The 27,977-nt window shown below is 44.0% G+C and overlaps 1 protein-coding gene across 10 annotated transcripts in view; it reads right to left on the bottom strand.

The window, feature by feature from the left end:
- Positions 1 to 27,977, bottom strand: part of USP32 (ubiquitin specific peptidase 32) — a 213,024-nt gene that overhangs the window by 145,224 nt on the left and 39,823 nt on the right. For all 10 annotated transcript variants that reach the window (XM_089317328.1, XM_089317329.1, XM_070061012.2 and 7 more), the window contains exon 2: positions 17,334 to 17,461. In XM_089317328.1, the coding sequence (XP_089173454.1) occupies positions 17,334 to 17,396 (63 nt within the window). In that variant the 5' untranslated portion in view covers positions 17,397 to 17,461. The remainder of the gene's footprint in view (positions 1 to 17,333; positions 17,462 to 27,977) is intronic.

Here is a 27,977-nt window from a genome sequence, read left to right as displayed (position 1 = left end):
ATCCCATATCACGGGTTCAATTTCTGACTTTAGCTCCTGACTCCAGCTAGATTTGCTAAAGCAGATCCTGGGAAGCAGCAGTGATGACTCAAGTAATTGGGTTCCTACCACCACACCTAGATTGAGTGTCAGGAGACCTAGACTGAGTGTCAGGTCCCTGGCTCCGGTGTGGCTAGATTTGTTTTTGCTTTTGTTTTTAATTATTACTATTATTAAAGGCTGAAGTCACAGTCACTATACAAAAGGGAAAGAATGACATAACAAATCAATTATGGGCATGATTGTGTTTGCAGTGAAACTCTGGCTAAACAACTCTGGAACCAAAAAGATTAGCATGTTAATACTAATTTCTTTGCCCTTTTATTTAAGAGTTATATTGCCTTGGATAAATTACAACTTCAGCTCGCTCATCTAGAAAATGGAATTAACGGGGCTGGCGCTGTGGCACAGCGGGTTAATGTCCTGGCCTGAAGTGCTGGCATCCCATATGCGCGCCAGTTCTAGTCCCGACTGCTCCTCTTCCGATCCAGCTCTCTGCTGTGGCCTGGGATAGCAGAAGATGGACCAAGTCCTTGGGCCCCTGCACTGGTGTGGGAGACCCAAAAAAGCTCCTGGCTCCTGGCTTCGGATCAACGCAGCTCTGGCCGTTGCAGCCAGTTGGGGAGTGGACCAATGGAAAGAAGGCCTCTTTCTGTCTCTACCTCTCTCTATAACTCTGTCTTTCAAATAAATAATAAAAAAATCTTTTTAAAAAATGGGTAGTGGGGCTGGTGCTGTGGCACAGCGGGTTAATGCCATGGCCTGAAGCGCCAGCATCCCATATGGGCGCCAATTCGAGATCCGGCTGCTCCACTTCCGATCCAGCTCTCTGCTATGGCCTAGGAAAGCAGTAGAAGATGGCCCAAGTCCTTGGACCCCTGCACCCGTGTGGGAGACCCGGAAGAAGCTTCTGGTTCCTGGCTCCTGATCAGCGCAGCTCCAGCCGTTGTGGTCAATCGGGGAGTGAATCATAGGATGGAAGACCTCTCTCCCTCTCTGTGTAACTCTGACTTTCAAATAAATAAATAAATCTTTAAAATAAAAAAAAGACCTCTCTCTCTGCCTCTCTGTAACTCTGCCTTTCACATAAATAAATAAATCTTTAAAAAAAAAAAATGGGTAGTAACATTAGCACTTGCCTATGACAAATGCTACATAACCTAAGTGAGCTGTCAAATTAAAAACTCACAAGTTCAATTGCAAATTGATTTTTTTTAAATTTATTTATTTTAAAGGCAGAGTTACGGGGGGGGGGGGGGGGTGTCTTCCATCCGCTGGTTCACTCCCCAGATGGCCGCAATGGCCGGAGCTGCGCCGATCCAAAGCCAGGAGCCAGAAGCCTCCTCCAAGTCTCCTACGCAGCTAACAGGGGCCATCTTCCACTGCTTTTCCAGGCCATAGCAGAGAGCTAGATCAGAAGTGGGGCAGCCGGGACTCTAACCAGCGCCCATATGGGATGCCAGCAATGCAGGTGGCAGCTTTACTCGCTATGCCACAGTGCCAGCCAAACACAATCTTACCCAATACTCAGAGTCAACAACATTAATGCAATAACCCAGCTAAACAATATTGTTAAAAGTGCTAAGTGACATATTTGTAAAATAGCTCATCAACTAACTAGAACATATTTGCAAAATATCTAATCAACTAGAACATAGTAATAACTGAAGTCTTGTACAATGATACAATATTTCTAAGGGAAAAGTTTCCATCTCTTGTAGCATATGCAAAAATGTTATTATGTACCACCCATGTTATTGCCATTTTGGGGGTCATCTGGAATTACCCATAAGAAAGTAAAACTGGGGCAGGCATTTGGCCTTGTGCTTAAGGTGCCAGGTAAGGTGTTTGTATCCCATATTGGAGTGCCTGGCTGGAGCCTCAGCTCTGGCTCCCAATTTCAGCTTTCTGATAATGCAAACTCTGGGAGGCAACAGTGAGGGCTTAAGTAGGAGGTTCCCTGTCACCCATGTGGGAGGTCTGGAATGCATTTCCAGTTCTGGCTTTGACCTAGACCACTTTCAGCTATTGTGGGTATTTGAGGAGTGAAACAGCTGACTGGAGCTTTATTTTTCTCTGTTGCTCTTTGCCAGAAAGAATGAAAAGAGGAAGAAGAAAGACAGATTAAAACCCTATGCCATTATAATATGATGCTCTCAAATGATTTAATGAGAAATGGACTAATACTGATTGAAACAGTCCAGATAGTATACCTTTGCAGTTCCAGAATATTAAATAAGTATCCTGTTAAACTTCAAATAAATACGTTAGTGACAGTTTAATATGGTTCCCAGGGATTATTGCAAAAATGATCCTGATCCTAATCAAAGAAACGATGAGAGGGCCGGCAAAGTGGCATAGTGAGGTAAGCCTCCACCTGTGGCTCCAGCATGCCATATGGGTGTCGGTTCAAGTACAGTCTGCTCCTCTTCAGATCTGCTCCCTGCTATGGCCTGGAAAAAGCAGCAGAAGATGGCCCAAACTCTTGGGCCTCTGCACCCATGTGGGAGACCAGAAGAAGCTCCTGGCTCCTGGCTTCGGATTAGCTCAGCTCCGGCCGTTGCAGCCATTTGGGGAGCAACCTGCACATGGAAGATCTCTCTCTCTGTCTTTCCTTCTGTCTGTCTGTAACTCTACTTCTCAAAGAAATAAATATAAGCTTAAAAAAAATTAGAAGAAAATGAAATTTTCTTCTTCTTCTTCTTTTTTCTTTTTTTTTTTTTTTTGACAGGCAGAGTTAGAAAGTGAGAGAGACAGAGAGAAAGGTCTTCCTTTTTCCGTTGGTTCACCCCCCAAGTGGCTGCTACGGCCAGTGCGTTGCACTGATCTGAAGCCAACAGCCAGGTGCTTCCTCCTGGTCTCCCAGGTGGGTGCACGGCCCAAAGACCTGGGCCATCCTCCATTGCACTCCCGGGCCACAGCAGAGAGCTGGACTGGAAGAGGAGCAACCAGGCCAAAACCGGTGCCCCAACTGGGACTAGAACCCGGGGTGCCAGCGCCACAGGCGGAAGATTAGCCTAGTGAGTTGTGGCGCCAGCCCGAAATTTTCTTATTTGAGCAATGAAAATTAGCTGAAAAACCTTTTCAACACACAGTTTCCAAAATATCAGTATAATTATGTTGCTGATTCTTTTTCAGCACTGCCATGAGAAAGGATCCTCAAACACCCCTAGATGAAGGCTTCCTATTCACAGGAACAAAAGGGCACCATAAATGTCCCAAATCAAAACCCAATCCAAGCCAGAACCAAATGAATTTTGCTGGAAGAACACTGATAAATGGACAGTTGCAAATCCTATTGTATAGGATTCTATTCTCTGACTTCTACAAATAAAATAAAATATAAACATTATCAAACTATCAAGTTTTTGAGGTTGTTTAGTATATACATGAACCCAACACTTACAAAACTATAAAATCATGTACAAGTGTACACACACATGCACACGCACACATACACACACAACTTAACATGAAAAATCATAATGGGCTCAGTAGATAGTATCACAATCATCCTGGTTGTGATGGAATACATTTGCAAAAAGTTACTTTTGGAGGAAACTGGGTGAAGTGTAAGAGATTCTCTCTCTCTGTGTGTGTGTGTGTGTGTGTGTGTGTGTGTCTGTCTGTCTGTCTCTATCTCTCTGTCCCTGTCTGTCTCTCCCTGTTGTTCCTTTTAACTGCATGTGAATCTACACATATCTTTAAAAATTTTCCATTAACAAATTTAGGGGTAGGGCAGTTGGCACAGCAATTAAGATGCCTCTTGGGACACCCATACCGTAGCCCATGTCAAAGTACCTGGGTTAGACTCCTGGCCCTGCTCCTGACGGCAGCTTTCCGTTAGTGTATATCCTGTGAGGCAGCATGTGAAGGCTCAAGTATTCACATCCCTGCCAGGCATGTAGAAGATCTGGATACCCAGGCTACTGACTTCCACCTGGCCCAGCATGGGAAGTTGTGAGCATCTGGAGAGTGAATCAATAGTTGGAAGATCTCTGTCTGTATCTTCCTCTCTCAGCTTTTCAAATAAAATGAAAATAAATTTTTAAAAATTTAGAATGAACTGATATTTAGAATATTTGAGCATTCATACCACAAATGACTTTTCACATTTATATTAACTAAATTCTAAATATCTTCTTCCTATTACTAGTTTTTTGTTTGTTTGTTTGTTTGTTTGTTTTTGACAGGCAGAGTGGACAGTGAGAGAGAGAGACAGAGAGAAAGGTCTTCCTTTGCCGTTGGTTCACCCTCCAATGGCCGCCGCAGCCAGTGCGCTGCGGCCGGCGCACAGTGCTGATCCAATGGCAGGAGCCAGGAGCCAGGTGCTTTTCCTGGTCTCCCATGGGGTGCAGGGCCCAAGCACCTGGGCCATCCTCCACTGCACTCCCTGGCCACAGCAGAGGGCTGGCCTGGAAGAGGGGCAACCGGGACAGAATCCGGCGCCCCAACCGGGATTAGAACCCGGTGTGCCGGCGCCGCTAGGCAGAGGATTAGCCTAGTGAGCCGCGGCGCTGGCCTATTACTAGTTTTTTTTAATTGTGAGGTTTTGTTTTTTTGTTTTTTTTTTAAGATTTATTTATTTGTTTGAAAGGCAGAGTTACAGAGAGGCAGAGGCAGAGACAGAGAGTGAGAGATCTTCCAACTCCCCAAATGCCCATGATGGCCAGAGCTGGGCCAATCCGAAGCCAGGAACCAGGAGCTTCTTCTCTGCTTTCCCAGGTCACAGCAGAGAGCTGGATTGGAAATGGAGCAGCCAGGGCTTGAACTGGCACCCCTATGGGATGCCAGAACTGCAAGTGGTAGCCTTACGTGGTACATCACAGTGCCATCCTCCTTATTACTAGTTTTAATAACTAGCTTTTCTAAGGGCAAAATGATCAAGGGAAAACATCCCACAAATATCCACACACTTCGAATTTGATGTTATTTAAGAAATAACATATATATTTCCAATTAAACAAAAACTTCTTAAAAAGCCAAATAAGCAATAAAAGCCATACCTCACAAAAGTATTTATTGTGCATCTATGTATCAGACATTCATTAGGATAAGGGAAAAATAGTACAGATAAGAAACAAAACTATTCGATTGGTCTTTTTTAGTACCAACATTTTACACTATCCCTTGCTTGTGTTTAGCTTGTTTGTTTTAAAAAAAAATAAAAGTTTTATTTATTGACTTAAAAGGTAGAGTTACACAGAGTGAAGGATGAGGGAGAGGGGAGAGGGGAGAGGGGAGAGAGAAAAGAGGAGAGACACGGGGTTAGGGAGAGGGATCTTCTACCAGCTGGTTCACTCCCCAAATGGTCACAACAGTCAGGACCACGCCAGGCAAAAGCCAAGAGTCAGGAGCTTCTTCCGGGTCTCCCATGTGGGTGCAGGGACCCAGGTACTTTGGTCATCTTCCAGTGTTTTCCCAGGTACATTAGCAGGAAGCTGGATCAGAAGCAGAGCAGCTGGGACTTGAGCCGGTGCCCAGTGCTGGTGTCTACAGTGGCAGCTTAACCAGCTGAGCCACAACGCCAGCTCCAACTTCTTTCTTACACTATATCTTCCTTATCTCATTAATAACTCTCAGTTTAGAAGAAAGATTGTGATATTTTCTTAGAGTTTTTTTAAGATTTATTTACTTATTTGAAAGAGTTATAGAGAGCGAGGGAGAAAGCACAATCTTCCATCCATTGGTTCACTCCCCAGATGACTGCAACAGCCAGGGCTCCAACAGGCCCAAGTCAAATTCCAGGAGCCTCTTTCAGGTCTCCTACATGGGTAGCAGGGGCCCAAGGACTTGGGCCATCCTATGTTGCTTTCCCAGGCCATGAGAAGAGAGCTGAATCAGGAACAGAGTAGCCGAGACATGAATCAGCTCCATGTAGGATGCTGGCACTGCAGTTGGAGACTTAACCCTCTACGACACAATGCTAGCCCCTTCTTAGGTTTTCAGAGGTCCTTTCAGATAGATAAGGAGTTGTTCTAGTAGCATATTGTTCCTATTTCTTAAGCAAGATTCTTCTGAGAACCACCTGCCTGCCAAGAACTCTTACCAAGATAAGGAATAAGTTGGCCGGCGCCGCGGCTCACTAGGCTAATCCTCCACCTAGCGGCGCCGGCACACCGGGTTCTAGTCCCGGTCGGGGCGCCGGATTCTGTCCCGGTTGCCCCTCTTCCAGGCCAGCCCTCTGCTGTGGCCAGGGAGTGCAGTGGAGGATGGCCCAGGTGCTTGGGCCCTGCACCCCATGGGAGACCAGGAAAAGCACCTGGCTCCTGGCTCCTGCCATCGGATCAGCGCGGTGCGCCGGCCGCAGCGCGCCGGCCGCGGCGGCCATTGGAGGGTGAACCAACGGCAAAAGGAAGACCTTTCTCTCTGTCTCTCTCTCACTGTCCACTCTGCCTGTCAAAAAAAAAAAAGATAAGGAATAAGTAAGCAACAGTGAACTATGGTTATTAGCTGGCAGGCAAGCTTAGGGTAAAATTCTCCTAAATTCATGCTACCTCATGACCTCACCTATAATCTTCAGTAGTTTATATCCATCCAGACACCATTCAACTCAACTATTAAGTATATACTATCTAACTGAAAAATGAGAAAGTAAAAACCCAATTTAAGGGGCTGGCATTGTGGTGAAGTGGGTTAAGATCCTGTCCACAATACCAGCATTCCACATGTGTACCTCTTTGAGTTCTGGTAGCTCCACTTCTGATCCAGCTCCCTGTTAATGTGCCTGGGAACTGGGAAAGCAGCAGAGGATGGCCCAAGTACTTGGGCCCCTGACACCCATGTGGCAGACCTGGATGGAGTTCCAAGCTCCTGGCTTTGTCCCCAGTCACTGTGGCCATTTGAGGAACAATCCAGTGAAGGGAAGATTTCTGTCTCTGTCCTTTCTCTGTAACTCTTTCAAATAAATTAATTATTTTTTTTTAAATTGGACAGGTGTTGGCACAGCAGTTAAGATGGCCACTTGGGAAGCCTGCAACCTAAACTGGAGTGCCTGGAGAAAGGAACTTGGGAAGCTTTGTGGTTTTTTTTAATTTCCTTTACAAATTAATAAGTATTCCATTGCATTCATAAAATACCACAAATTAAACTTACAATCACAGGTCTTGTTTCACATTCAGATAACATTTAGATATTGTTCATCAGTCTGCTGAACTGTTCCTTTTTCAGGGACATACAGACTCTCTCAAAATTTTCTGATATCCTTGTTTTTACCTGTTGTTGCCTACTCAATCAAAGCAGCTGAACTTGAAACAAGTTCAATGTCAATTCCTTCAAATGACATTGAATTCATCTTTCTGGGTTTCAGACACTGAACAAGCACCACCTGATGTACTCTTCACCCAAGAAACTTGAGATTTCAACAAGAGACCCATTCTCCTGCCACCCACATGGGAGACCTGGAAGAAGCTCCTGGCTCCAGCCTGGCCCAGCCTTGGCCACTGTGGCCATCTGGGGAGTGTATCAGCAGATGGAGGATCTCTCTCTTTCTTTCCTTCTTTCTCTATAATTCTTTCAAATAAAAAATAAATCTTTAAGCAGAAAAGAAAAGAATTTTACATATGACACATTCCTGTTGTTTCTAATGGAATTGGAAACAGGCAAACAGTGTGATTAAAAGTCACACAATTCACCTCTTATTTGTTTATCTTAACAACCCAAACTACTTTGGCAAATAAAGAAAACTTACTAATGAAATGCTTACATCAGAATTTTTATTCAGAGTAGAGACAAAAAAGGTCAAAAGTCATTAAAATTCATAGAATATTAGAGGAAAGGAAGAAAGTCTAATAAATACTTCAGCTAAAAATATATTCATAAAAGCAACATAAAATATTAACCTTTGTCTCACAGAAAATCATACTGAAAAGCTGTTGGAAGGATGGGACAATTTAGTTACAAATTTCACGAAAGCTAAGAGAAAAATAAAACAATTCTAACCCCAGGAAACATTTTAAAACTGGGTAAGAAAGAAAACCGTATCACAGTGCACTATGTTGCAGGGAATAATTATATATCCATAATACTGTAAATAACACTGATTTAACAAAAAAATTGTAACGTAATTATATTGGAAGGGATGGAAGAGAAGAGAAGAAAATGAAGTACTGATGTTTCACAACTGCAAAGCAAAGCGTAAAGTCTAAACAATTAAAAAATAGAGAGAATATTCCAAAGTTGGAGATATAAACTACAATCAACCAGTAGAAAGTGGTTGCCTTAGGGCCAGTGTAGTGGTGTAGCGGGTCAAGCCACTGCCAGAAGCACCAGTAGCTCCCAGCTAATGCTCCTGGGAAAGTCATGAAAGATGGCCCAAGTCCTTGGGCCCCTGCATCCATGTGGGAGACCTGGATGAATCCCCTGGCTCCTGGCTCCAAGCTTCAGCCTGGTCAGCCCTGGCCATTGCAGCCATTGAGGAGTGAACCAATGGATAGAAGATTCTCTCTCTCCCTTTCTCTCTGTAATTCTTTCAAAAACAAAGAAAGAAATATTTAAAAGAAATAGAGAATTTTCACTAACACATTTTTGTAAAACTTAAAATTTACTCCTATTACCACTAAGTAAATAATAAACAAATAATAGTTCAGAGGGCTATAGAACATGAAATACAGAAATGCTAAAAACAAATGAACATTATGGGCATAATTTAATATAAATATTTATTTTATGCATTTATTTTATTAAATACATTTGGACCAATATAGTAATATATGGCCTCATGATATGCTACAATGCACTGAATAAATTCTTGTTGCTACTCATCCTGGATAAGCCAGCAGTAGCTGTTAGCTATAGCAGAAACTGTTAGCTATCTAACCCAATGCCCATTTTTTCTTTCTTCTTTAGTAATAGAACCCCAAGCTCTTCTAATATGCGTTTTACAGAGTTTCTTGCAACCAGGGATAGCTAATGACATATAACTGAAAGTCAGTGGGTAGACTTCTACAAAGGGTTTTAAACTTGAAAGCCAGAAAAAGAGAGAGAAAGAGAAAAGAAGCAGAGAGAGCTCTCATCTACTGACTCACTTTCCAAATGTCTACAACAGCTGGGGATGGATCAGGCTACACTGGGCTTGGGTAGGCCAAGGTCAAAGCCTAGAACACAATCCGTATCTCCTGTGTGGGTAGTAGAACCATCACTGATGCCTTTCCAGGTCTGCATGCACATGAAGCTGGAGTCTGGAGCCAAAGCTGAGACTCGAACCTAGGTGCTATGATGTACAACATGGCCATCTTATATAAGCTAAACGCCTGCTCCTGGAAAAGCTCTTCAATCAAAAAGGACCTGGGCCCCACAGCCAATTCCTGCAATGACTACCTTTGGAATTTTTAATATATTATTTACTTATTTGAGACAGAGTTACAGACAGAGAGAGGGAGAGACAGAGAGAAAGTTCTTTCATCTGCAGGTTCACTCCCCAGAAGTCCCCAACAGCCAGGATTGAGCCAGGTTGAAGCCAGGAGACAAGAGCTTCATCCAGGTATCCCACATGGGTGCAGAGGCCCAAGCACTTGGACCATCCTCTGCTGCCTACCCAGGGGCATTAGCAGGGAGCTGGACTGGAAGCAGAGCAGTCAGGAATCGAACTGGCACCTATATGGGATGCACTGCTTAACCTACTATGCCACAACATTGGCTGGCCTCAGCTGTTTGCTTTTATATGATGATCATCATATCCAAAAACACTCCAGACTCCGAGATTGCTTTAGCATGAAATAATCATTTTCGGGTCAGCACTGTGGCGTAGCAGATAAAGCCACCACCTGCAGTGCTGGCATCCCATATGGGCACCGATTCAAGTCCTGGCTGGTCCACTTCTGATCCAGCTCTCTGCAATGGCCTGGGAAAGCAGTAAAGGATGGCCCAAGCCTTTGAGCCCCTGCACCAGCGTGGGAGAACCACATGAAGCTCCTGGCTCCTGGCTTCAGATCGGCACAGCTCTGGCCTTAGCAGCCAACTGTGGAGTGAACCAGCAGATGGAAGACCTCTCTCTCTCTCTCTGCCTCTCCTTCTCTCTCTGTTTAACTCTGACTTTCAAATAAATACATAAATCTTAAAAAAAAAGAAAGAATCATTTTCCACTAATATAGAAAATGGTTAAGTATTCAAACATTGCAAGGCTAACTGACTTCAGGAGTATGGTCTCTAGGTCATTGTGCTGGTTCTTCTTTTAACAGGGTTTTGCAGAATGATACAATTGCTACAAAGAAAGCACTAATAAATCAGATATTCACTAAGTTCATACTATATGCATAGCACTCTGAGGCATAATTTCTAAAAGCCATATAGTCTGCCCATCAAGAGTCACAATTTACTTAGATTAGATTTACAAGAACAATTAGTGAATAAACCACTACCTAAAGAAATGATACGCTATGGACTACAGATGCAGTCTTCAATTTCTGAAAGAGTTTAGGAATAGGGGGAAAATGTGGGATAAAATTATCAGAGGTAGCTATATGAGGAAGAATAGTTATTAATGGGTAACTATTATAAACTTACTTGCCTAAAAGAATTTTTTTTTTTTTTTTTTGACAGGCAGAGTGGACAGTGAGAGAGAGAGACAGAGAGAAAGGTCTTCCTTTGCCATTGGTTCACCCTCCAATGGCCGTCGCGGCCGGCGCGCTGCGGCCGGCGCACCGCGCTGATCCCATGGCAGGAGCCAGGAGCCAGGTGCTTTTCCTGGTCTCCCATGGGGTACAGGGCCCAAGCACCTGGGCCATCCTCCACTGCACTCCCTGGCCACAGCAGAGAGCTGGCCTGGAAGAGGGGCAACCGGGACAGAATCCGGCGCCCCAACAGGGACTAGAACCCGGTGTGCCGGCGCCGCTAGGCGGAGGATTAGCCTAGTGAGCCGCGGCGCCGGCTTAAAAGAATTTTTTAAAATATTTACTTATTTATTTTAAAAGTCAGAGTTGTACAGAGAGAGGGAGAGACAGAGAGAGGTCTTCCATTTGTTGGTTCACTCTCCAGATGGCTGCAACAGCCAGGATTGTGCCAGGCCTACGACAATTGCCAGGAGTTTCATCTGGTCTCCCCAACAGGTACAGGGGCCCAAGGACTTGGATCATCTTTTGTTGCTTTCCCAGGCACATTAGCAGAGAGATGGATAGGAGGTAGAGCAACCAGGATTCAAACTTGGCTTAACCTGTTACACCACAACACAGGCCCTTAACAGAGTTTTTAAATGATGAAAATCACTTGGGGGGCTGGTACTATGGCACAGCAGGTTAAAGCCCTGGTCTGCAGTGCCAGCATCATATATGGGTGCCGATTCGAGTTCCAGCTGCTCCACTTCCAATCCAACTCTCTGCTACGGCCTGGGAAAGCAGTAGAAGATGGCCCAAGTCCTTGGGCTCCTGCACCCACATGGGAGACCTGGAAGAAGCTCCTGGCTTTGTATTGGTGCAGCTCCAGCATTGCAGCCATCTGGGGAGTGAACCAGCAGATAGATACTTTCTCTCTCTCTCTCTTCCTCTCTCTGCCTCTGACTTTCAAATAAATAAATAAACCTTTAAAAAAAAGCGTACAGTATAAAAAAAAATCACTTGCAAGTAAATATGAAAACAGGAAACAATTATGAATTAATATTACATAAAAATTTTATTCTTAAATTCGTTAGAGTAAGTAATAGGGAGTAACACTCTGAAGAAAAATAAAAACACTGAATGATTAAGAGTTAGTGACCTTGGTTCAGGAAAGTCTTATTCCAGGTAGAACACATTTTTTAAAATTTATTTTGTCTTCTCAATTCTCTCAGACTCTATTCGTTTAATATTCAAGCAATTTCTGAGTACTATTAGTTACTCAGCAGTACTATAATTACTACAAGCAAGATCAAAAGTGCATCAAAATACTAATTATAGGCCGGCACCGCGGCTCACTAGGCTAATCCTCCGCCTTGCGGCGCCGGCACACCGGGTTCTAATCCCGGTCGGGGTGCCGGATTCTGTCCCGGTTGCCCCTCTTCCAGGCCAGCTCTCTGCTGTGGCCAGGGAGTGCAGTGGAGGATGGCCCAAGTACTTGGGCCCTGCACCCCATGGGAGACCAGGAAAAGCACCTGGCTCCTGCCATCGGATCAGCGCGGTGCGCCGGCCTCAGCACACCAGCGGCGGTGGCCATTGGAGGGTGAACCAATGGCAAAGGAAGAACTTTCTCTCTGTCTCTCTCTCTCACTGTCCACTCTGCCTGTCAAAAATAAAAATACTAATTATATTAATCTATCCTAAAAACAGTATGTCTAAGGAGATTTATGTAACTACAAACCGCTGTGAGTGCCTAGTCATCATTACAGACTGTGCCATGGGATTCATGATGGCAAGCCTTCAGAGAATGTAAAAACATGGAGTTCAGTTCAGTCCTGGAGAAATCTCCCTTTGTCTCTAAAAATATAAAGCTTATATCTTTTTGCAAATAATTTAGAAACTTGCATTACTTCTTTAACAGATCCCAAAGATACTGTCATCTTAAGCTCATGACCATTTTGTACTAAAATTCAAAAAACAGCTTTCCTTGCTATTGGAAAAACATGCCATTACTTTTACTATAAAGAAAAACATTGACTAGCTAGGGAATAAGGTTCTCTTTCCATCTGTAAGGGGCAGTTTAAGTGCTTCCTGTGGCTTTCCTTATAGAGACACCGATATTAAAATAATGCTATTGTGTCTCAAAACATTAATTTCAGAATCTCAGCAAGAGCAGGTGACCCTCTTTCTCCAGACTTAAGGCCCAGGCTCTCTGCAGGATTTTAAGACAAGACCCACAAGGGTTACACTCAGCGACCCTTCCCTAGCTTTAGAACTAATCACCTTCACTCAATCTCCCTGCAGCTGGGGATACAGAGCCTCCATACCACGCATCTATCTACCCCCTGAAAACTAAATTCAATCTTCAAAACTATCTCTTCAGAACTCTATTTCCATTCTATTTAAAATACACCATTTCTCATTTAGCAAATAACTCTGTACTCTCAAAGTATGAATTATACTAACACACACAAAAGATGATAAAGTATAGCTACAAACCTGTCTATCTTGGAGAGATGCCTGAAACCAGTCACCAGCTCATTTTATATGAATACTGTAACTTTCCACAACTGATCTTAATGGGGTTCACTCATCCTCTGAGACTACTATATGAGAAACTATAAAGACATCCTTTCTTGAGAAAATGCTAGAGATTAAAGATAGAAGTACTTGGGACAGTGCTGTGATACAGGCAGATTAAGCCCTTGTCTGCAGCGCCATCATCCCATATGGGCCTTACTCCACTTCCAACCCAGCTTCCTGCTAATGTGCCTGGGAAAGCAGTGGAGGATGGCCCAAACTGAAGATCTCTCCTTCTGTCTTTCCCTCTATGTAACTCTGCCTTTCAAAAAATTTTTAAAATCTTAAAAAAAATCCTAAATTCCAAGTCTATATTGATATATTAGACTCAAGACAAAAATGATTAAAAGAAAATGGGGTGGGGTGTAGCACTGTGGTTTAGCGGGTAAAGCTACCACCTACAGGGCCAGCATCCCATATGAGTGCCATTTTGAGTCCCAGCTGCTCCACTTCCGGTCCAGCTCCCTGCTATGGCCTGGGAAAGCAGTAGAAGATGGTCCACATCCTTGAGACCCTGCACCCGCGTGGGAGACCCAGAGGAGGCTCCTGGCTCCTGATTGGTGCAGCTCCAGCTGTTGCAGCCAATGGGGAGTGAACCAACGGATGGAAGACCCTCTCTGTCTCTGCCTCTCCTCCTCTGTGTTAACTCTAACTTTCAAATAAATAAATAAATTAAAAAAAAAAAAAAAAAAAAAAAAAAAAGATGGCCCAACTTCTTGGGCTCCTGCACTTGCATAGGAAGATCCAGAGGAAGTTCCTGGCTCTGGATCAGCACAACTGCAGCCATTGCGGCCAACGGGGGAGTGAACCAGTGGATGGAAGACCTCTCTCTTTGACTCTGCTTCTCTCTCTGTGTAACTCAAATAGATAAGGAAGGAAGGAAGGAAGGGAGGGAGGGAGGGAGGGAGGGAGGGAGGGAGGGAGGGAAGAGAGCGAAAGACAGAAAGAAACAGAAAAAAAGAGGGGTGGCATGGTGACTTAGTAAGTTAAGCCTTTGCCTATGATGCTGACCTCCCATATGGGCGCCAGCTACTCCACTTCTGATCCAGCTCCCTGATAATGTGCCTGGAAAGCAGCAGCAGATGTCCCAAGTGCTTGGACCTCTACCCAATGTAGGAGACCTGGAAGAAGTTCCAGGCTCTTAGCTTCAGCCTCATCCAGTACTAATGGTTGCGGCTATTTGGGGTGTGAACCAGCAGATGGAAGACTTGTCTTTGTCTCTCTCTCTCTCTCTCTCCCCGCCCACTCTCTCTCTTTCCAAACTGCCTCTCCTCCTCTAATTCTGCTTTTCAAATAAGTGAAAAGTAAATTTTTTTAAAAAAAATGAAACCCTATAAACAGAAAAAATGCCAATGCAGTCACAACTCTGAAATAATAGAGGAAAGTGTAAAATTTTATACAGTAAATATATGTACAGGAAATAACACAACTTATATCTTCTACCAAGCACACACACAAATGCAGTATCTATGCTGTGTGAATTGCAAGGCTCAAAAACACATAACACAAAATAGAAACAAACTTATTAATTAGAAATGGTGAAGATTCTATATAATATACCACACTTAAAATTACTATTAAAAATTTCACTAAATTATAAATCTAATTATTTCCTGCTTTGGATGATATAATGCCTATCTATGTGCATAAATACAAAATAATAAATTTATTTTTATAAAGTAAAAATTTACATCAACTTAGTACAGTTTACCTCTACCTAAAAAAAAAAAAATTTTTTTTAAAGATTTATTTATTTGAAAAGCAGAGAAAAAGAGAGAGAGAGGGAAAGACAGAAAGATGGTTTCCATCAGGTGGTTTACTTCCCAAATAGCTGCGAAGTCCTGGGCTGGGCCGAGCTAAGCCAGCTTTATCAGGTTTCCCACATGGGGCAGTGCACTTATTCCATCATTTGCTGCCTTTCCAGACACATTAGCAGGGAGCTGGATTGGAAGTTGAAAAGCTGGGACTCCAACCTGCACCCATACGGAATGCCAGCCTTGCAAGCAGCGGCATACCCTGCTGTGCCACAACACTAGCCCCTACCTAAAAATTTTAGTAGCATTTAAATTAAGTTTCCATAAACTGATGTTTAATTTACAACTTCAAATTTATAGAATTAACTAGGTTCCACTACACAGAAAAGTTTTCTTTAACCCAAAATTTATAAAACATACTCATCCCACAAAAATTTTAGTAGAGTGGTACTTAGCATAATATTCCATATCAAAGTGCTTGCATTCAAGTCGTAGTTCTGCTCCCAACTTCAGCTTCTTGCTAATACCCACCACCCTGTGAAGCAGCAGATGCTGGCTCAAGTAGTTGGGTCTCAGCCATCCATACAAAGGAGATGCAGACTGAGTTCCTAGCACTTGGCTTTGGTCTGGTCCAGCCCCAGCTGTTGCAGATACTTGGGGAGTTAACCAACAGATAGGAGATTGATCTCTCTCTCTCTCTCTCTCTCTCTCTCTCTCTCTCATATAACATAAATAATGTCATGTCAGTAAGGTTTAGGTGTTTTGCTTAACAATTCAGGCACCATTTGGGACACCTGCAGCCCATATAAAAGTGCCTGGGTTCCAATTTCAGCTCCACTTCCAATTCCAGCTTTCTGTTAATGCACTCCTTGGGAGGCAGCAGGTGTTGGCTCCTTACCACCAACAAAGGAGACCCAAACTGAGTTCCAGCTCCTCCCTCAGCCTAGCCCAGACCAGCTATTGCAGGCATCTGGGGAGTGAACCACCAGAAGTGAGCTTCGTTGGTCTCTATCTCTATCTCTTTTTTGTTTTTTAAGATTTATTTATTTGAAAGTCAGAGTTACACAGAGAGAGGAGAGGCAGAGAGAGAGAGAGCTCTTCCATCCACTGGCTCACTCCCCAGTTGACCGCAATGGCCGGAGCTGCGCCCATCCGAAGCCAGGAGCCAGGAGCTTCTTCTGGGTCTCCCACGTGGGCGCAGGGGTCCAAGAACTTGGGCCATCTTCTACTGCTCTCCCAGGCCATAGTAGAGAGCTGGACCAGAAGAGGAGCAGCTGGGACTAGAACCAGCACCCATATGGGATTCCGGCACTTCAGGCCAGGGTGTTAACCCACTGTGCCACAGCGCTGGCCTCTCCCCCACCCCCACTCTTGCTCTCACACTCTGTGTGTGTGTGAGTGAGTGTGTGTGTGTGTGTGTGTGGTGTGTGAAATCTTTGTCAGGGGCCACTGCTGTAGTGTAACAGGTAAAGCCACCACCTTCAGTGCTGGCATCCCATATGGGCACTGGTTTGAGTCCTGATGCTCCACTTCTGATCCAGGTCTCTGCTGTTGCCTGAGAAAGCAGTAGAAGATGACCCAAGTCCTCGGACTCCTGCACCCACATGGGAGACATGGAAGAAGCTCTTGGCTCCTGGCTTTGGATCAGCCCAGCTCCAGCTGTTGTGGCCATTTGGGGAGTGAACCAGCAGGTAGAAGACCTCTCTCTCTCTAACTCTGCCTTTCAAATAAATAAATAAATCTTTTTTGAAAAAATCCATGTCAATGCAATGAAATTTCTAAGAATTAGAAGTCAAACATATAAATGGTTCTATAAGTGACTATTGAAACTCAAAAGTAAAAGAGAGGCAGAACTGCAGCTCTGCAGTACTCCCATTTGGCCTCTAAGAACAAGCCATCTTGACATCTAAAACAAGACTGTTGGCTGGTGCCGTGGCTCACTACGCTAATCCTCCGCCTAGCGGCACCCACACACCAGGTTCTAGTCCCGGTCGGGGCACCGGATTCTGTCCCGGTTGCCCCTCTTCCAGGCCAGCTCTCTGCTGTGGCCAGGGAGTGCAGTGGAGGATGGCCCAAGTGCTTGGGCCCTGCACCCCATGGGAGACCAGGAAAAGCACCTGGCTCCTGCCATCAGATCAGCGTGGTGCGCCGGCTGCAGCACGCCGGCCACGGCGGCCATTGGAGGGTGAACCAACGGCAAAGGAAGACCTTTCTCTCTGTCTCTGTCTCTCTCACTGTCCACTCTGCCTGTCAAAAAACAAACAAACAAAGAAACAAACAAAACAAAACAAAACAAAAAAAACACAAGACTGTTTATCTACACAGCATGAAAAAAAAAAAACTACAGGGAAGATTCAGTCTGTTAAGATCAGGAGGCTGCCTCAAGAACTTAGGCTGTTGGATGCCTATCTGAAATGTGGAATGTGAGGATTACCTCAGCAACTTTCGGAGGTACTCCGTCCCCAAGCACTTCCCTGATGAAGCAGAGCTGACCCATGTAATATGAGAGTCCACAGGTCCTCTTGAAGGCATCTTTGAGTCGTTTTAGCTCCACATCGGTAACTGCAATTCAGAAAAAGAAGATAAGTAAGAAACCAGGAGATAAAGTATATGTCTCAAAACCTTTTCTCAATCTGATCTCAAAGAAAAATTGGCAAATATTACTTTTCTCATGTAATACTGGAAAATACAACAAATCCAATGATATTTACTCATGATTCTAATTTTCAAATCCAATATTAAAAAAAGGATGCAAACTGTTGACCTGCTATTTTTAAGACACACTATAAATACGCATAGAAATTTTAGGAAGGGGCAAGAAAGAAGTAACAAACACATCAAATGATGGGTAAGCTAAATAGCATTGGTCTCCAGCATTAATGTTTTCAGCTGCAATACTCATTCCCTTTGTGATAAAAAATATATTATTTGTACATCTTGAGCACATCTCTTGATGCACATGGAAGACAGTCTCTAAATTTAGCTTACACTTTGTCAACACATACAAAGAAAATAATTTCTAAGTAGATGTAATAACCACCTAAAATGTTTAGATGCCCACTTTAAAAGACAAAAAGATTACTGAGTCTCTACTTATTTTAGGCACTGAAAACTTTTTTTTCCCTGTTAGAAAAATCTCTGTCTACAGGATAGAGAAATAGGTACCTTTTAAATAAATATGTAGTCAGTACCACAATCACAATGGAGGCAAAAAATGGTACCTTAGAGCACTGCTGAAAGAAACAGAAGGCGTCTGAATGAAGAGGAGGATTATATTAAAATGTAAAGGCTGGGTCTGGCGCTGTGGCATATTGGGTAAAGTCGCCACCTGCAGTGCCGGCATCCCATATGGGTACTGGTTCCAGTCCCAGCTGCTCCTCTTCCAATCCAGCTCTCTGCTATGGCCTGGGAAAGCAGTCCTTGGGCCCCTGCAACTTCGTGGGAGACCCGGAAGAAGACCTTGGCTCCTGGCTTCGGATCAGGACAGCTCCAGACATAGTGGCCAGCTGGGGAGTCAATCAGTGGATGGAAGACCTCTCTCTGCCTCTCCTCTCTTTAACTCTGACTTTTAAGTAAATAAATAAATAAATAAATCTTAAAAAAAGAAATGTAGGCCGGCACCACGGCTCAAAAGGCTAATCCTCCGCCTGCAGCGCCGGCATACCGGGTTCTGGTCCCAGTCGGGGACCAGATTCTGTCCCGGTTGCTCCTCTTCCTGTCCAGCTCTTTGCTGTGGTCCGGGAAGGCAGTGGAAGATGGCCCAGGTGCTTGGGCCCTGCACCCGCATGGGAGACCAGGAGGAAGCACCTGGCTCCTGGCTTCGGATCGGCACAGTGCGCCGGCCGCAGCAGCCATTGGGGGGTGAACCAACGGAAAAGGAAGACCTTTCTCTGTCTCTCTCATTGTCCATTCTGCCTGTAAAAAAAAAAAAAAAAAAAAAAAAGTAAAGGCTAACCCAAGCACAGGGACACAGGCAGAGGGAATAACTTCCATCAGAAGACAATGGTGTACAGAGAGGTATCGCATATTACTAGAATGAGAATAGTAAATAATAAACCTAGAGAAGCAGAGACCAAGTCACAGAGACTGTTCAGTCCTAGTAAGGAAGGGATATACCTTCAGACACAATTCAAATACTAACTCCAGGCAGAAGAGAAACAACACAGTCAGATACAATGTAGATATCTCAGTCTACCAATAGCATAGACAATACTACAAAACTGGAAAGCGGTATGTAGACTGCCACAAGAGCAGCAGCTACATCTGGAAAATATCAAGAAGAAAAATTCAGAACCTGAAGCTTCACTGCGAATAGAGAAGGCCAAAAATAATACCTAGGTTTCTATCCTAGGAAACTTGTTTATTTGTTGGAAAGATAGAGAAAAAGAGACAGAAATTTTCCACCTACTGATTCACTTCCTAATTCCACCAACAGCCATGGCTAGGCCAGGCTAAAGTCAAGAGGCTGGAACATAATCTGGGGCTCCCACAAGGATAGCAGGGACACAAGTATTTGAGACATTACGTGTTGTGTCCCAAGATACACATAGGCAGGAAGCAGAGCTGTGACTGGAACCCAGGCACTCTGCTTTGGGATGCAGGTATCCCAAGAGGCATCTTAACCACTGAGCCAAAAATTCACCCATGTCGGCCGGCGCCACGGCTCACTAGGCTAATCCTCCGCCTTGTGGCACCGGCACATCGGGTTCTAGTCCCGGTCGGGGCGCCGGTTTCTGTCCCGGTTGCCCCTCTTCCAGGCCAGCTCTCTGCTGTGGCCAGGGAGTGCAGTGGAGGATGGCCCAAGTACTTGGGCCCTGCACCCCATGGGAGACCAGGAGAAGCACCTGGCTCCTGCCATCGGATCAGCACGGTGCGCCGGCCGCAGCACGCTGGCCGCGGCGGCCATTGGAAGGTGAACGAACGGCAAAAGGAAGACCTTTCTTTCTGTCTCTCTCTCTCACTGTCCACTCTGCCTGTCAAAAAAAAAAAAAAAAAGGAAAAAATTCACCCATGTCCTGGAAAACTTTAAGGATAGCATTATCTTATAGACAGGAAACATAAGAAAGGAATAAATCAGGGAGAAAAGATGATAATCTCTGTTAAGGACAATGAGAGTAAAAGACCTTACGCAGATGCATTGGGTATATAGAATTACAAATGTGAAGCTTGAGTTTCAAGGGAGTCATTAACATACAGGTAGTAATGAAAGCCATGCAGAGGAAGCACAAGAAACACACACTGGAAAAATCAATGTTTACACTGTCTAAAAAGGAACAAAGTTGATAAGGAATGTAAGAAGGGCAGAAGCAGATACCGAAGAATGTGTTTTCCAAAAGCCAGGGAATCAACAGTTCCAAGTAAGGCAGAAAGGACCAACAAGATAAAGACTGAAGAGGGCCTGGCCCATAGCTTATCACTCAATAAATGTTTATGGTACAGAGGGAGGGTTCATGGTTCAACAGCATGTACAGCAATGATAAAACAACAAAACTAATACCTCCATAAGTCTCTAGAGAAAAGTGCAAATATTAAGTGCTTAACATTAAAAATTGGGCTCATTAACATCTCTAATATACTAATTCAATTTTATTTTTCATTTAAAACGTTAAAGTGAAAAACAGAACAAAGCTCATCTCATTAATTACAGTAACAGAGGAGACAACTACAGCTACCACGTTATCTATTTCTTCAAGATGTCTAGTTTTTAGGGGCTGGTGCTGTGGCATAGCAGGTAAATCCACTGCTTGCAGTGCCAGCATCCATATGGGTGCTGGATCAAGTCCTAGCTGCTCCACTTCCCACCCAGCTCTCTGCTATGGCCTGGGAAAGCAGTAGAAGTAGAAGATGACCCAAGTGCTTGGGCCGCTACACCTGCGTGGGAGACCCAGAAGAATCTCCTGGCTCCTGGCTTCAGACTAGATTGGCCCAGGTCAGGCCATTGCAGCCAATTGGAGAGTGAACCAGCGAATGGAAGACCTCTTTCTCTCTCTCTCTCTCTCTCTCCTTCTCTCCTTCTCTCCTTCTCTCTCCCTCCCTCCGCCTCTCTGTAACTCTGGCTTTCAAATAAATAAATAAATCCTTAAAAAAAAAAAGATGTCTAGTTTTCATTAATGCCCTTGCTAACTGTACTTATTGGAAGAAACAAGAAAATCAATCACTAGAATATAATACAGTAATCTCCTCCACTGTTGATTAGGGATTATTTGAAGGGTTATTTGGTAAAATATTTTTTAAAAATAGCAAATTGATGACTATTGAATTTATCCAGTCATAATGGAGGGAAACATATTTTTTCAAACATTTATAAGCAAACAGTGTCATATCAACAGAAGACAGATTGAATAAGTTATTGTATACACTCTCAAAACAGAAACTAAAATGTTGCTACAGTACCATATTTGCTGAAATGCCATTTTTATTCATTTATGAAAAGACTTAAGATTTGGCTAATTTATAGATAAGGAGAATATAAACATGTTCAGTGTATAAGTGAAACTTTAAATTGGTATAGAGGTTAGAACACTCACATTCCATATCAGAAAGCTGGGGTTTGAGTTTCCCTACCACTTCCCACCCAGCTTCCTGCTAATGTACACCCTGGGGAGTAAATCAGTACATGGAAGATCTCTTTCTCTTTCTCTCACTCTGTAATTATGCCTTTCAAATACATAAATAAATCTTTTATAAAAAGTTATACGTATGAATTTAATTAACTATACACATATATGTCAATTTTTAAACTATATTTATTTATTTTCATTTTATGTGAAAGGCAGAAAGACAAAAAGAAATGTTCACCTGCTGGTTCACTCACCAAATGCCTGCAACAGCCAAGGCTGGGCCAAATGGAACTCAGTCTAAGTCTCCCACAAGCATGCCAGGAAACCAGCTACTTGAGCCATCATAACCTACTGCCTCACAGGACACACATGAGCAGGAAGCTGGAATCAGGCGCCAAGCTTGGGCTTGAACCAAAGCACTCTGATATGGGATGCAGGCATCCCAAAGGGTAACAACTGCAGCAGCACATGCCTACCCTACTTTTTTCTTTAATTGTGGTATATTTTCATTTTATTTGAAGGCAGAGAGAGAGACAGAGAGACTGTTTTAAAATGTCTAAGCCAAATCAGTAGGAAAAAGAATAGTCTTTTCTATAAATAGTGCAGAAACAATAAATATTCATATGCCAATAATAAAGAACCCTAACCTAACCTCATACTATGTACAAAATTACCTCAGGGCCAACGTTGTGGCGTAGCAGGTAAGGGTGCCATCTGCGATGCCAGTATCCAGTCTGGGCACCAACTAGTGTCCTAGTTGCTCCATTTCTGATCTAGCTCCCTGCGAATGGCCTGGGAAAAGCAGCAAAGATGGCCCAAGTGTTTGGGCCCCTGCACCCATGTGGGAGACCCAGAAAAAGCTCCTGGCTTCAGCCTGGCCCAGTCCCAGCTGTTGTGGCTATCTGGGGAGTGAATCAGCGATAGAGGATTGATTTCTCTCTCTCTCCCTCTCTCCTGCCCTCCCTCTTAACTGACTTTCATATAAATAAATAAATCTTTTTAAAAAATTATCTCAAAGTGAATTATAGACCTATATATGAGACACAGACAGAAACAGCTGCAAGAGCTGGGCCTGAGTCAGGACAAAGCCAAGAGTCAGGCCTCCATCTGGATCTCCCATCCAAGTAGCTGGTAAGGACTCATGTACTAAAGTCATCACCTCCCACCTCCTGCCTCCCAGACTGTGCATTAGCAGGAAGCTGGAATCAGATGCTGAACCAAGACTAGAACCAGATACAGTATGTCAAGTGGTCACTAAACTGCTGAAGCAAACGCCTGCCCCTGGACTTCAACAAAATATTTCTCTCTGCTCTTTCAAAGTCAATTTAAAGAAATGTCCCAGAAGCTGGTGTTGCAGCTCAGTGGGTAAAACTTCTGCTTTGCAATGCCAGCATCCCAGACAAGAACTTAAGTTCAAGTTCCCAGCAGCTCTGTCTTTGACCCAGCTCCCTGCTAATACGCCTAGGAAAGCAATGGAAGATGGCCCTGCCACCTACGTGGGAGACCTGGATAGAATTCCTGGCTCCTAGTCCTGATCAGTATAGCCACCAGGAGAGTAAATCAGCGATGGAAGATCTCTTTCTGTGTCTCACGCCCTCTGTCACTCTGCCTTTCAAATGAATAAATCTTTTTTTAAAAAGATGTATTTATAGGGCCAGCACTGTGGCCCTATATGGGCGTTGGCTCGAGACCTGGCTGTTCCACTTCCAATCTAGCTCTCTGCTATGGCCAGGGAAAGCAGTAGAAGATGGCCCAAGTCCTTGGACCCCTGCACCCATGTAGGAGACCTAAAAGAAGCTCCTGGCTCCTGGCTTCGGATTGGCGCAGCACCAGCCATTGTGGCCAATTGGGCAGTGAACCATCAGATGGAAGATCTCTCTCTCACACACACACACTCTCTCTCTCTCTCTCTCTGCCTCTCTTCTCTTAGTGTAAATCTTTCAAATAAGTAAATAAATCTTAAAAATAAAAATAAAACATGTATTTATTTATTTGAGAGGCAGAGTATAGACAGAGAGAGGGAGAGACAAAGAAAGGTCTTTCACCCACTCATTCACTCCCCAAATGGCTGCAACAGCTGGAGCCAACCCAGTCCAAAGCCAGTCATCAGGAGCTTCTTCTGGGTCTCCCATATGGGTGCAGGGGCCCAAGCATCTGGGCCATCTTCCACTGCTTTCCCAGGCCATAAGCAGAGAGCTGGATAGGAAGAAGAGCAACCAGGACTCAAACTGGCGCCCACATGAGATGCTGACGCTGCAGGCGGAGACTTAGCCTACTATACCACAGCACCAGCACTTCAAATAAAAATAAAAATAAAAATAAAACAAGAAAAAGAAATGGCCCTTCCACAGGGTGTGGCTTCTAGCAAGTTCCAAGAATTTGCTGGAATATGGAAACGCAGACATCAGGAATATAATTTCTTTTTGTGAAGTCTCCCTATCTTTTAAAAGTGTTGACAACTAGTTTAAAAAAAAAAAAACTTTAAAAAACAAGCAGTCTCAATATGGCACACCAGCTGCAGACGGCAAGCTCCAGCACAAACAAAATATACATATATTCAAATCCAGAACTGCTACTTACTAGCTATGTGAATGAACATGGGCAAATTTGGCTTACTCATCTATAAAATGGAGAAAATACTACCTACTTCTTGGCACTGTAAAAAGGATTTAGTGAAATAATATAAATCTCAAAGAACTTAAAAAAGATTGGAAAAATAATAAATGCTCAATAAATCGATCTGGGAAGAAGGGATTTCCAGCAGTCTATTCTGATCCCTTTCTACTCCCAACTCTAGAGGTAAACAGGACGGCAGTTAGGACAATAAGGACCAGATAAAAGAGGCACATAGAAAACATACAAAGTACAGATTTTTCTACCCCACCATCCATACCTATATCTATATACACACACACAAATATGACCACTCCAGCAGACCCAGCTGCCATCTAACATTGTAGGAAGAAAGAAAAAAAGGACAGCAGGAAAAAAAAAAAAAAAAAAGAGTATCAAGGTGTCAGCATTGTGGTGGAGCTGCTTAAACCTCCACTTATGATGTCAGCATCCCATACTGGAGTAATGGTTCACATCCCAGCTGCTCTGCTTCTATCCAGTCTCCTGCTGGTGCACTTAGGAAAGCAGCAGAGGACAGCCTGAGTACTTGGGCCCCTGCCACAAATATGGAAGACTCAGATGGGGTTCCTGGCTCCTTGCTTCAGCCTTGGTCCAGATTTGGCTGTTACAGCCATTTAGGGAGTGAACCAGCAGATGGAAGATCTCTCTCTCTCCCCTACTCTGTTCTTCAAGTAAATAAAGCTTCAAAAAAAAAAGATAAAAAAGATTGCCATTCATTGTAAAGAATGTACCAAGCTCACTGTATAATACTCAAATATAAGTGCTATCTTCCTCAAAGACCAACATCTGCCACGTTAAGTCATATTATTAACGATCTGCAATATTATCAAGAAAATGAAATCTTTCTTCGTAAAACAAATTTTGCAATTAACACTAAATAAAAGGAGCAAGCTAGGAGTCACTTTTTCTTAAAAGAGCAGCTCAGGGGCTGCGCTGTGGCATAGCCGGTAAAGCAGTCGCCTGCAGTGCTGGCATCCCATATGGGTGCCAGTTTAAGGCCCGGCTGCTCCAGTTCCGATCCAGCTATTTGCTATTTGCTATGGCCTGGGAAAGCAGTAGAAGATGGCCCAAGTCCTTGGGTTCCTGCACCCGCATGGGAAGACCCGGAGGAGGCTCCTGGCTCCTGGCTTCAGATTGGCACAGCTCCGGCCATTGCAGCCAATTGGGGAGTGAACCAGTGAATGGAAGACTTCTCTCTCCCTCCCTCCCTCTCTCTCTCTCTCTCTCTCTCTGCCTCTCCTTCTGTGTAACTCTTTCAAATAAATAAATAAATCTAAGGGAAAAAAAAGGAAAGACAGAGGTGACATCAATGCAGATTCTACAGATATTAAAAGGATTGTAAAGAAATATATATTTTTAAAAAATAAAAAATAAAAAAATAAAAGAGCAGCTCAGTGGGGTCATTCAAGTGCAGCATGCAAGGGCTACAGATTGGTCTAAACAGTTTCCGTTCAAAACATAGGTGCATTCCTTTACTATATTTACTACATTTTTCTGTAAGGGTTTCTAATTAATCATAGTTCGACTAAAGTCACCTAGAATTCAATGTATTTACATCTTAAAAAGACTACCTTGTAACAGATTTAAGAACAGAACTTATTCTATCTAACTCACCAATAAAGCAAAAAGTTACTTCAGAATTCACTAAATCCAGACTTCCCTAGAGGGTATTTTTCCTGTTTTTAAAAGACAAACAGGGGGTTGGCACAGTGGGTTAAAGCCCCTGCCTGCAAGGATGGCATCCCATATGGCGCCAGTTCAAGTCTTGGCTGCTCCACTTCTGATCCAGCACCTGCTATGGCCTAGGAAAGCAGCAGCAGCAGAAGACCCAAGTCCTTGGGCCCCTGCACCCACGTTAGTCTTGGAAGAAGCTCCTGGCTTCAGACTGGCTTAGCTCTGGCTGTTGCGGCCAAGTGGGGAGTGAGCCAGAGGATGGAAGACCTCTCTCTCTCTTTTTTTCCCTCCCTCTCTCTCTCCCTCCCTTTCTCTCTCATTCTCTGCCCCTGCCTCTCCGTAACTCTGCCTTTCAAATAAAACAAATAAATCCTTAAAAAAAAAAAAGTAATCCAAGGGTTGGCATTGTGACATAGTGAGTTAAGCTGCAGACTGCAATGCCAGCATCCCACATGGGCTCTGGTTCAAGCCTGGCTGCTCCACTTCCAATCTAGCTCCCTGCCAATGCACCTGGGAAAGCATTAAAAGATGGACCAAGGACTTGGGTCCTTGCAACCCACATGGGTTACCTGGATAAAATTCCATGGCTTTGGTCTGGCCCAGCCCCAGCCATTACAGTCATCTGGGAAGTGAAATACCAGATGGACAATCTGTCTATAACTCTGCCTTTCAAATAAACAAATAAATATTTTAAAGTAATCCAAACAGTCCGGCACCGCGGCTCAACAGGCTAATCCTCCACCTAGCAGCGCCGGCACACTGGGTTCTAGTCCCAGTCGGAGCGCCAAATTCTGTCCTGGTTGCACCTCTTCCAGGCCAGCTCTCTGCTGTGGCCAGGGAGTGCAGTGGAGGATGGCCCAAGTGCTTGGGCCCTGCACCCCATGGGAGACCAGGAGAAGCACCTGACTCCTGCCATCAGATCAGCGTGGTGCGCCGGCCGCAGCGCACCGGCTGCGGCGGCCATTGGAGGGTGAACCAACGGCAAAGGAAGACCTTTGTCTCTCTCTCTCTCTCACTGTCCACTCTGTCAAAAAAAAAAAAAATTAAAGTAATCCAAACAGTCTAAGTAATTCATATAACTACATAAATATCACAAAAAAGTGAATAGAACAATGTATCTGTGTCTATATATATAGTCTGTCCCTTCTTCCCTCTCTTTATACACACACATGCTCAAATATGAGCACTCCAGAAGACTCAGCTGCCACCTATGTAAATACACACACACACACACACAGAGTCACCCCTAGGGATGACTCTATGTCATATGACACAGAGAGACAGTGAGATCCCTCCGTGTCCATGATAGATTGGCTTCATGACACATACCCTACCTCACACAGATATCCAAACCTGCTCAAGTCCCTTATATAAAACAGCATAGTGCTGGAATTGGCATTGTGGTACAGCACATTAAACCATTGCTTGCAACACAAGCACTCCACATAAAAGTACCAGTTCAAGTCCCAGCTGTTGTACTTCTATCCAGTTTCTTGCTAATGCACCTGGGAAATTATCTGAGGATGGCTAAAGTGGTTGAGCCCCGGCCAACCACATGGGAGACCTTGATGGAGTTCCAGGCTCCATTCAGCCTGGCCCAGCTCTGACCACTGTGAGCAGTTGAGGAGTAAATCAGTAGATGAAGCATGCATGCTGTGAGCATGTGTGTGTCTCCATCTTTCTCTCATTCTGCCTTCCTAATAAATAAATCTTAAAAAAATAAAAAATAAAAAAAAATAAATAAACTGAAACTGGAAAACAGGAAGTCTGGGGCCAGCACTGTGGCACAGCAAGTTAAGCTACCACCTGTGACACCAGCATCCCATGTTCACACTGGTTCATGTCCCAGCTGTTCCACTTCCTATTCAGCTCCCTGCTAATGATCTGGGAAGAGCAGAACAAGATGGCCCCAGTGTTTGGGACCCCGCCACCTATGTGGGAGACCCAGATGAAGCGCCTGGTTCCTGGCTTTAGGCTGCCTTGGCCCTTGCTATTGTGGCCAGGTGGGAAGTGAACCAGTGGATGGAGTTATCTCTGCCTTTCTGTAGCTCTTTCAAATAAATAAATAAATAAATCTTTTTTGTTTGTTTGTTTGACAGGCGAAGTTAGACAGTGAGAGAGAGAGAGAGACAGAGAGAAAGGTCTTCCTTTCGTTGGTTCATTCCCCAAATGGCTGTTACAGCCTGCGCACTGCGCCGATCCAAAGCCAG

This window comes from Oryctolagus cuniculus, chromosome 17 (assembly GCF_051225735.1).
Source record: "Oryctolagus cuniculus isolate XC-2025 breed Fujian yellow rabbit chromosome 17, ASM5122573v1, whole genome shotgun sequence".
Classification (NCBI taxonomy): domain Eukaryota; kingdom Metazoa; phylum Chordata; class Mammalia; order Lagomorpha; family Leporidae; genus Oryctolagus; species Oryctolagus cuniculus.
The sequence above is the reverse complement of the archived record's forward strand: the minus strand, read 5'-3'. Positions and strand labels throughout refer to the sequence as shown.